The sequence below is a fragment of the Zeus faber genome (genome assembly GCF_960531495.2).
Source record: "Zeus faber genome assembly, chromosome: 18".
NCBI classification, from domain to species: domain Eukaryota; kingdom Metazoa; phylum Chordata; class Actinopteri; order Zeiformes; family Zeidae; genus Zeus; species Zeus faber.
The window spans coordinates 2,244,030-2,253,859 of NC_137210.1; the positions used below are offsets into that span (position 1 = coordinate 2,244,030).

Consider the following 9,830-nt stretch of genomic DNA (forward strand, 5'->3'; position numbering starts at 1 on the left):
AGTCTCTCAACTTCCTGCTATCAAAGCAGTGGGGACCACGCGATATCTTTCATCATCTATCTTATTCATTGGGGGGTTTTTTTAACAATAAATCAGTGTCTCTCATTGAAACCATTAAACACTGTCAAAAAATTGACATTTTCTAAAAAAGGAAAAAATTAGTGAAGTTAGTGATATGGAGTGATATTTGCCCGCACTGAAATTATTGGTAGCGGTTATTTGGAAATAAAACGGCACCTATGGGGATATGCATTTTAAAAAGTGATTGCTGCTATTTGAAGAACACCTTTAAATAGCAGGACAACCAAATACATTTTAGACCTCTGACCCCCAAGGTGTAGTTATTTCAGTTGGTTTGATGGTTATTTACACCCTGCATGTGTAACATATTTGGAATCGGGGGCAGTTCTAGGCATGGCAAGGGGGGGCAATGCCCCACCAAATGCTCTGACTGTCCCCCCAAACCGATCACCCATGACGTCATTGGCCCTATATGGACATGGGTGGGGGATTTCTTTTGATTGTGGGCATGTGTTTGTTTTGCAACTTTTTGTACGAAACAGCTGGTTTCACTCATTTTCTATTCCACCAGTTCTCGTGCCATCGTTGCTAAAGGCTGCTGCCCGCGCTCTCTGCTTCAGATGGATTCAAAAGTGCTCCAAATTTGTATTGGCTCGAGAGACAGGAGGTGATGCTGCATTCCATGGGAACTCGGAAAACTGTAATTTGTGTCTGGAGTCCCCATGTTAAAATAACATCAAATCTACAGAATAGTTCAAAACAACTTTTATACGTGTTAAAATGAATAATAATCTATACAAAGGGAACATTGTTCACTGTTATTGGTGTGCACCACAATGTTAAGTCGTTAAGTCAGGCCTATTATCTTGGAAAACTCGGGCGCAAGCGATCAGCTCTGAAATGGCAACTTAAATACCCCCCCACAGACACACCCCCACCCCCCACCCCGCCAACTTGTGAATAAGCCAATCAATATTTCTTACTGCCCCCCCAATAAAAGCAGTCTAGAACTGGGCCGTTTGGAATGTTTCACTCATCATTTCGATATAACCGTAAGATCTGCAAATCGCCATGGCAGTTCATTAACAACAGTTCAGTCACAACTCCATATGCCCTTGTGCTTCAGATGGATATAAACAGCTGTGGCTAGACTTGAGGGAGGTCACGTAAATGGACATATTGGTTGGCTATTTTAAGACCGTGAGGTGAAGCGTACCAATACTGCCTAGATCCCCTCAAAATGGTCAGTAAACACCCATTTCCCCAATTCCAGCACATCAATGTCTAACTGCACTTCAATTAACTTTGAGATCTCCCATGTCTAATAATAGAAAAGTATGGATTTCACCTTCCAACTATGTTGTTGGAGAGCTCATTGCTGATCCATTTGGGACGGTGGAGTGCTCTCTGAATGACTGGGAGTGGGTGTTGATCATTTTCTGTGTGAAGACTTACATTTAGGCAGCAGTCTCTGACATCTTGCATTAGTTCCCCTCACCCCAAGTTGCCCCTTCTTCCTGCTGTGAGGGCATATGTGTTTGAGTATTTGCCTTTGAGTGTGCCAGACCATGCATAAGAATGTGCCTCAGAGGTAATGGTTGCATCGAAACAGTTTTTGAAAAGCTTTTTTAAAGTCCTCGTTGAAGACCGTGTAGATGAGTGGGTTGATCAGCGAGTTCAGGTAGCCCAGCCACGTCAGGAAATCAGCCATTTCCGTGGAGGTGCTGCAGGAAGTGCAGGTGTTGACAATCACCTCCTTGACAAAGAAGGGAAGCCAGCATATGACGAATGCGCCCAATATCAAGCCCAGTGTGGATGCCGCTTTGCGTTCCCGGGAGCCCGAGATCCGTGGGCCCTGGTATGACTGGCTCCGGCGTGACTCGCTGAGGCAGGGCTCGCTCCGGCGCGACTTCCTCCGGGCAGTTTTTGCGGTGATACGCACGCGCTCACGTTCCTCAGTGGACTGATCAGAAAGGGACTTGTCCTGGGGGATCATTGGCTCCGGGCTTTGGGGAGCCCCTGCCCCCTCCTCTGCCACAGCCCCACTTCCAGCCCCTTCCCCTGCAGGGTAGGAGGAAGGGATCATACTCCCATTGGTCATGCAAGAGTGGCGGCTGGCCCGACTGGCCTCCCTGCGCATGTATAGGGTCTGGGCGGCCCGGTAGATTTTGTAGTAGAGGATGAGGATGAGCAGCAGGGGGATGTAGAATGCTCCCAGGGTGGAGTACAGGGTGAAGGCAATGTGGTGGTGTTGGATGATGCACTGGTCGTCCTGCTCAGAGTCCCCGTTGTAATGCCGCCACACCAGGGGGGGCAGGGAGATGAGGAAGGACAGCAACCACACCACTGCTACCATGGCCCCAGCCCGGGCACCCGTGCGCTTGCGGGAGTACTCAACGGCGTTGGTGATCGCCTTGTAACGGTCAACTGCGATCGCGGCCAGGTGGAGAATAGAGCAGGTACAGCAGGTGATGTCCACACACAGCCAGATGGTGCAGACCACCTGACCCATCACCCAGCTCTCCTTCTGGATGTAGATGATGCCGAAGGGCATAACCAACACGGCCACCAGAAGGTCCGTCACTGCCAGGGAGCAGATAAGGTAGTTGGCTGGGTGGTGCAGCTTGCGGGTCACCACGATAGCCGTGATAACCAGGCAATTGATGAGAGTGGTCAGAACAGCCAGAACAGACAGGGTCAGGGTGAGCAGGATCTTGCTGGAAGGGGCTCCGGTGGTGTCCAGGGGTACATAACTGCCGGCACTGCTTGTGGCAGACCCCTCTGTGCAGTTGGGGAAGTCCATCCTGCTAGGAGAAGGAAAAAGTGTTTTACTGGAGATTAAGATAAGTGTAGAGCTGGAGATTAGATATGTGCAGAGCTCAGGGGAAATACTTTTTTCAAAATTGGCCTGAATGGAATCATAGAAATCCTGTGGTTTTGCAACTGCAATCATCTCTCTCTCTCTCTCTCTCTCTCTCTCTCTCTCTCTCTCTCTCTCTCTCACTCTCTTTTAATAAGATTTTTAATCAGTAGAACAAACTTTAAGCCGGACAATCAACATTCCGAACAGGCAATAGGAATATGGTCAAAACAACAATTCCATTTGTCTCCCTCCTGTGCTCGTCTCGATATACGACACACCAACGAAGAGACAAAATGAGTTGCGTTTTTGCCTTTTAAAACTCATGGTCATAAAGGTAACAAGCAGGCAGGCCGATGTACCTTTCTAGGCTCTGATGTTTCCCTCCCGCCTGCAGTGGGTTCAGTGCGTTGCAGACCGACAGCTCTGGTCCGTCCAATGTGAGCTCCAGGCAGACTCTGCCATCACATCACCCCTCTGTCAGACATCAACACTGAGGAGAGCTGTGAGGGCGGGAGAGAGAGAGAGAGAGAGAGAAGATTGAAGGGTTGTAGACAAAGTCAACTTCGTAACAAAAAAACTGAAAAGCAGAGACGAGAGCAAGGACAGAGACGAGGACGAACCTACACTAGCAAAAACTGTGGGGTTCTGTGCTAGTAACGGCGTGTTGTACTTATCGTTGTGCGTTCCTGTGTCTTTGCGCATAAGGGAGTGGGGGTGGGGTCGCATGGGGGCCTTACGCAAACATTTCCCGGGCTTATGCTTCTCCCTCCCTGTTGCATTTGTTCTCCTTCTCCTCCTTATATTTACCCCTCAACATCTTTAAAATCTTTTTTTTTCATGGCATAACCTTTTTCAGAAGGTTATATTTATACTTCTCCTTTATTGGAAATACAATTGTCTTATAACCTTGACTTGGTAAGTGTAGAAGTTGGCGAAAAAGGTTGACGTTATAATTAGTTGACAGGCCTGCGAAGGTCTGGTCTAGTCTTGTTGAGGGGCTCATCACTCCCTCTGTCAGTCTAAACACACTCTTTTTTGGGGTTTATTTATTTTCTTATTTATTTTTTACAGGCTGCCCCTTCCTGCGAATAAAACCCTCATGGAAACGCCTGAATCCCTCCCTCCCTTCCCTTACCTCGGCTCCCGGCATGGCTCAGCATTCTGAAGACGTGAGTGGGAACTGTTGCTATAGAAACGCAAGAAGTTCATTTTGCCTAATGCGCTGATGGAGCAGGAGGGAGCGACCAAACTCTGTTACACTGTCAGGTCTCTTGACTGAGACTGTTTTGATTCCCGGAAGGATGGGATGGAGGGTTGGGGTTAGGCAGGTGGAAAGGCTGAATGGCCACTAAATTAAATAAGCGCCAGGGGAAATTTGCCACAGGGAAACAAAGCCATGTATATTGGCATACTTCAATTCATAATAACAATATTACTTTTAAATTTACATTTATTCAGTTAGCATTTATTCGCTTTTGTCCAAAGCGACTTACATTAATTTAAGTTTTTGAGCACCTGTTTCTAAATTCAACCAGATACATGTGCAAGATAGCTGAAAGGAATAGTGGGTTTTTTTTGTTAGTTTTTTTTTGCAATTAACTAAATGCATTCTGAATGATCACCATGATCATTATATTATTATGACAAAATACTGTAAAATAAATGACTCTTAACAAACACAAAACGAAATATTTACAAATCAGTGTAAAAAAAAAACCCGCACTTTGTGTTTTTGTGGTATTTTTATGTCCGTGGCTTCAAAGGCAGACTGCATCAAACACGACGAGAGCTCGGGTAGCCCTCATTGGCGCACACTTCTGCCAAAACCTGTTATTGTTGTGATGAGAATTTTTCCATTTTTACCTCCTACCAATTAAGAAAGATGCTGAAGTGGAAAGAAAAGGAAGGATGGGGATTTAAGCAGAACTTACCACACTATTTATTCAGGGGAAAATACATGGTAATTACTTCTGCAACGCCACCATTGTCCTTGCTTTGTGGCAAGGCTATATAGAGTATGTATAATTTCACTGTAGGCTCAAAGTGGATCTAATGGAAATACCTCAATGTGTTTGTTCACACACATCTCTGCAATTTGTTAATACAGGGGTGGGGGTATGAGTTTAACTAAAGGTCCACAGTAACCTACTGCAATACTGCAGTGCACGGTCAAATATAAAAGTTAATATCAATGCAAAAAAGGGTGTTTGAATAAGACTATCTATCTCTGTGTTATTCAATCACAGTATGACAGATTTAAGAAGGATTTACAGTATAGAGGAAGTATGGAATATCTTAACTTCGGTCTCTCTCTGAATCCACATGACTGCAGAGCATTGTTTGAGTCTCTCTATTGTCTCGCTGCTGGTTAAAGTCTTTCCCTCTCGTCTCAGCTCCTTCCCGAGTTAGTGTGCTGAAACAAATCAGTGTTGGCAGAGTGGAACAAAGGTTGAAAAAGAAAGACTGAAATGTGAAAAGTGCGGAGACGGCCAAAACAATTGCTTTAAACGGTGATCTGGTGGCTGTCTCGATCCATTAAGAAAGCAAGTCTGGAGAATTGATCGCATTGATACAAGGAATACATTGATCCTCCTCCCTCACTGATATCAGGGGGGCTATAACGAGACGTGTCTTCGTTCTGCAGGTGACAGATTCGGTGTGCCGATAGAGCAGAGAGCCGGTGAATGCCGAAGTGTTTGAGGGGCAAACACCCAAGGACAGTCTGAGCCTGTGATACGGAGATTATGGTCTAATCCAAGCCAAACAATCTGCCTCACAGTGTACGCAGCCGAGGCACAAGAAGTGGCAGACCTGAGGCTTTGAGTATCCAATGCGCGGTCATCTATCTACAGTATTCGCTATGTATGTATGTATTGTAGGTATGTTTGTGTGTCTATCTATCTATCTATCTATCTATCTATCTATCTATCTATCTATCTATCTATCTATCTATCTATTTATCTATCTGTCTCTTAGTGATGCAAAACACGCAAACAATTTATTCATGGCAAACAACTCTTTTAAATGACTCGGGACTCGTGAGTCACTCCGGCAAAAGAGTCTTCGTTTGCAGCTCGGTAACTGCAGCCGGGCATACAAGCTGACTTGAGATTTGGATGTCGAACTAAAATACCTGAAAGCCCCAAGCAGAAGCAAAATCACCTGAACCGATTCTCAAATGAACGGAAACCGTGAGTCATGAGTCACGCCTCTCCCAGATCTGATCTGTGACTGTCTGTCTGGAGCAGAGCAGTTACCATACCACACGGTGATGCAGGGAGTGAGCATGCTCTGCACCACACTCCTATAGAAAGAACTGAGGACCGAAGTGCTCTCCGGCCTCTTTAAAAAGTATTGGCGTTGGTGGCCTTCCTCACTATGCTGGCTGAGTTGATGCTCCACGTGAGGTTATCCATGATGTGCACCCCCAGGTAGTTAAAGCAGGAGACCATCTCGACAGCTGTTCCTCCGATGTATTAACCGAACACTCCGCTGCGTGCCTGGATCCTGGACTTCCTCACAACCCAGGTGGTTAGGGTGGGGAGAGACATGTCCAGCTCCCTCACTCTGAACACAGGATCCCCCCAGGGCTGTGTCCTCAGCCCACTACTGTACTCCCTGTACACACATGACTGTGTGGCCAGGTCCAGCTCCAACACCATCATCAAGTATACTGACGACACCGTCGTGGTGGACCTGATCAACGACGGCGATGAGAAGGCCGACCGTGAAGAGGTGGCTGAGCTGTCACTCTGGTGCGAGGACAACAGCCTCCTCCTGAACGTCGACAGGGACACATGCGATTGGTGATTAATGGGAATTTTGTTGACAGGGTGAGCAGCTTCAAGTACCTGGGAGTCCACATCACAGAGTACTAAACATGGACTACACACATAGACACTCTGGTGAGAAAGGTGAGGCAGCGTCTTTACCACCTCAGGCAGCTGAAGAAATTCCGGGTCTCGTTGAGGATCCTCAAGTCCTCTTACTCTTGAGCAGTGGAGAGCATCCTGAGAGGCAACATCATTGCCTGGTTTGGGAACTGTACTGCTCAGGACAGGTGGGCCCTGCAGAGGGTGGTGCGTTCAGGTGTAGTCTGTGTCGTTCTTGATGCTCCTCCACATGCTCTAGGGTCGTTGGTGGAGAAATGACCCTGGATTTGGAGAGAATAGGTAGCTTTGGCCCTCTTTATACCCACAGTGAGGTTTCTCCTTGCTGCTTTCAGTGCAGATGTGTTACCAGACCTGAACACGGAGTCACGGATTTCCAGCAGAGAGCAGAGCTATGCATTCAGCCAGGGTTTCTGGTTGGGGTGGATGGTAATTGTTCTGGTGGTGGTAAGATCCTCCGCACACTTTCTGATGTAGCTGATGATGGATGACGCATACTCCTTCAGATCCACATCTCCAGTGCTTGATCCATGAGTCTTCTAAATGAGGATTAAATTTAAGTGTGAAGGTGTTTGGCATAATTCATATTGAATGTGATGGATTTACACTTTGCATTCTTCAAAAATGAATAATTTTGACCAGAATGGAATTCCATTCACAATCCCGAGCTGAACCAACTTAACTGACTCGTTACACCGTCTGAATCAAACAAGTGAAGAAGTCGTTAAACTGAACAAATCTTTTAACTGAGTCACTCATAAAGAGCCGAATGTCCAAAAAGAGTCAAACATTATATCTATCTATCTATCCATCTATCCATCTATCTCTTAGTGATACCAGATGCGCAAATGATTCATTCCTGGCGAGCGACTTTTTTTAATGACCCAGGAGTGATGAGTCACTCCAGCAAAAGGGTCGTTCGTTCGCGACTCAGTAACTGCACCTAAACTCAAATGTCGAATGAAAAGACCCAAAATACACCAGTCGCGAGTCACGCATCCGCTCCAAGCATAGGCAATGGGACCCGAATCGATTCTTGAATGAACGAGAACCGAGAGTCGCAAGTCACCTATGCTCTTCAAGGCCCACAACGAATCTACTCCCGATAACAATTACTGAGGATTAACTTAATGTGAAGTGGAAATGTGTTAGTTCATATTGAATGTGACTTACACATTGTGTGAATGTGTGATTTACACATTGCATTCTTCCTGAATAAATAATTTTGACAGGACTAAAGGACTATGGCGTTAGACAAGCCAGCTGTCATTAGCGCAGGAGCTGGCCCTGTTTGCACCGTCACTCCTCCTAGGGCTAGCCTGGCCCCCATACCCCCGGCAGTCTCTTTCCCGGTGCATATCCTGGAGGAACGGCAGCGGGGAATATCCTTTGGAGCCCCGAAAGAACCAGCAGACTCACACAAGTCCGGCAACGGGGAGAGCTTTCCGGGCTACCAGGCGAGCTCCAGCCAACTGTCCTCGGCTCCACCATTGGCTCGGCTAATGGGGACCGAGCTTGTCGAGGTGTCCCAGCAAGCGACCAGCAGGAGGGGCATCCCCATCACAGCCGTACCGGACCAGGTACGGCCTCCATGCTGAACGGGTGCCAGTGAGGGGCTTCTAGGTCTACCTCCAGCTTGACCAGGCCCAGAAACTGGGCTACCTGTCCTTCCCTGTGGCAGAGGGGCCCATTGACGACTGCCTAGCTCCAGGGGAAGGCATCGGCCTGGGAAAGAGGCCCACCCTACCCTCCATGTGGCCAAGCAGCTGGCGTTGCCAGTAGAGAAGGCCTACTTGGTGCCTGGGCAGGCGGCCTGCAGCGTTAACACACATGCCCTGCTCCAGTGCTATTAGGCGGCACTGGTGTAGGAGCGGAAGGCCACAGACATTTCCCTCCACCTCACTCACTGCTCGGCCCAGGCTCATTCCCTTCGGCTAGAAGAACCAGCGTAGCTGGAATCGGAATGTGTTCCACCCTACAGAACAGATACAAGGGCAGCAACTTCCCAGGAGCATTCCCAGTCTCAGACCAGGCCGCAGCAGGGCCCAACTTCCACAGTAAGCAGGCCCTGAACCTGGTAAAAAAAGGGGGTGGGATCACTTCAAAGTGTTCCTTTCTCTCGGATGTTTACCACCGGATAGAACACGTTTTCAGTGGAAGAACACATACAAACCATTTGCCACATATGTTCCCAAGTGTTCTGTGTTCCGTTCCCAAGTGTACCCTGAATCACATGCCCCCTCCCCCATGCCTGCCACTGTGCAGTGGACCTCCATTATAAATGCTGGCAGATTGCGCGTGGGGCCCCACAGTACCATAAATTTTGCCCGATATTAGCCCTGCGAATGTTAAACAAGCATATAATGGTAAGATTTATTCGACCAACGACTGGTTTGTGAAACTAGATCTGAATGATGCTTATTTTCACATCTCCATCCACCCCTGTTACAGAAAATATCTGCGCTTTGCCTACCAGGAGAAAGCCAACGAGTTCCCCATACTCCCCTTCAGGCTTTCATTAGCCCCACGGGTGCTCACAAAATGCAGGGAGGCAGCAATAACAGTGTAATGGTGTTATCGTCAGCAGGGGGTGAGAGTGTACAACTATTTGGATGACAAGTCCCAGAGGAAAGTCTGTCAGGCGCCAAGTTAAACCTTTCCCCCCTGTGGGGTCTAGACTTCGCTATCAGCATGGAGAAAAGCAGTGGTGTAAGTACCACCGGTGCAGTGGACCCAGTGGCCTCCTTATTGAACGAAACAAAAGAATGCGTAATGGACCGTGCTTAACGAACACTCCCCCCGTCAACAGATTGCCTTGAGCACCAAAATGGCTAGAGCCAGGTCTGTGTCGGTGTGGGTGTGCTTGGGGAGGGGAGGGTATAAAAAATTGTAGCGCGCCAACACAAAGTTTGGGGTGTTTGGGTCTGGTTTCTAAGGTAGCTACCATGAAGGGTTAACCTATATTTGGTGAAACCTCTAATACCCTGCTAATAAACAAAGCGAATGCAATACTTCACACTCTCTATTCACATTGGCTAGACTTTTGTTTAAATAAC

The 9,830-nt window shown here is 47.5% G+C and overlaps 1 protein-coding gene across 1 annotated transcript; it reads right to left on the reverse strand.

Moving 5' to 3' along the window:
* Positions 1-1,606: 1,606 nt before the first annotated feature.
* On the reverse strand, positions 1,607-2,824 carry LOC307244434 (5-hydroxytryptamine receptor 1F-like; the record flags this gene model as incomplete). Its single annotated transcript, XM_080019589.1, has 1 exon — positions 1,607-2,824. The coding sequence occupies one exon, from the start codon at positions 2,822-2,824 to the stop codon at positions 1,607-1,609; it is 1,218 nt and encodes a 405-aa protein (XP_079875715.1).
* Between the last annotated feature and the right edge of the window lie 7,006 nt (positions 2,825-9,830).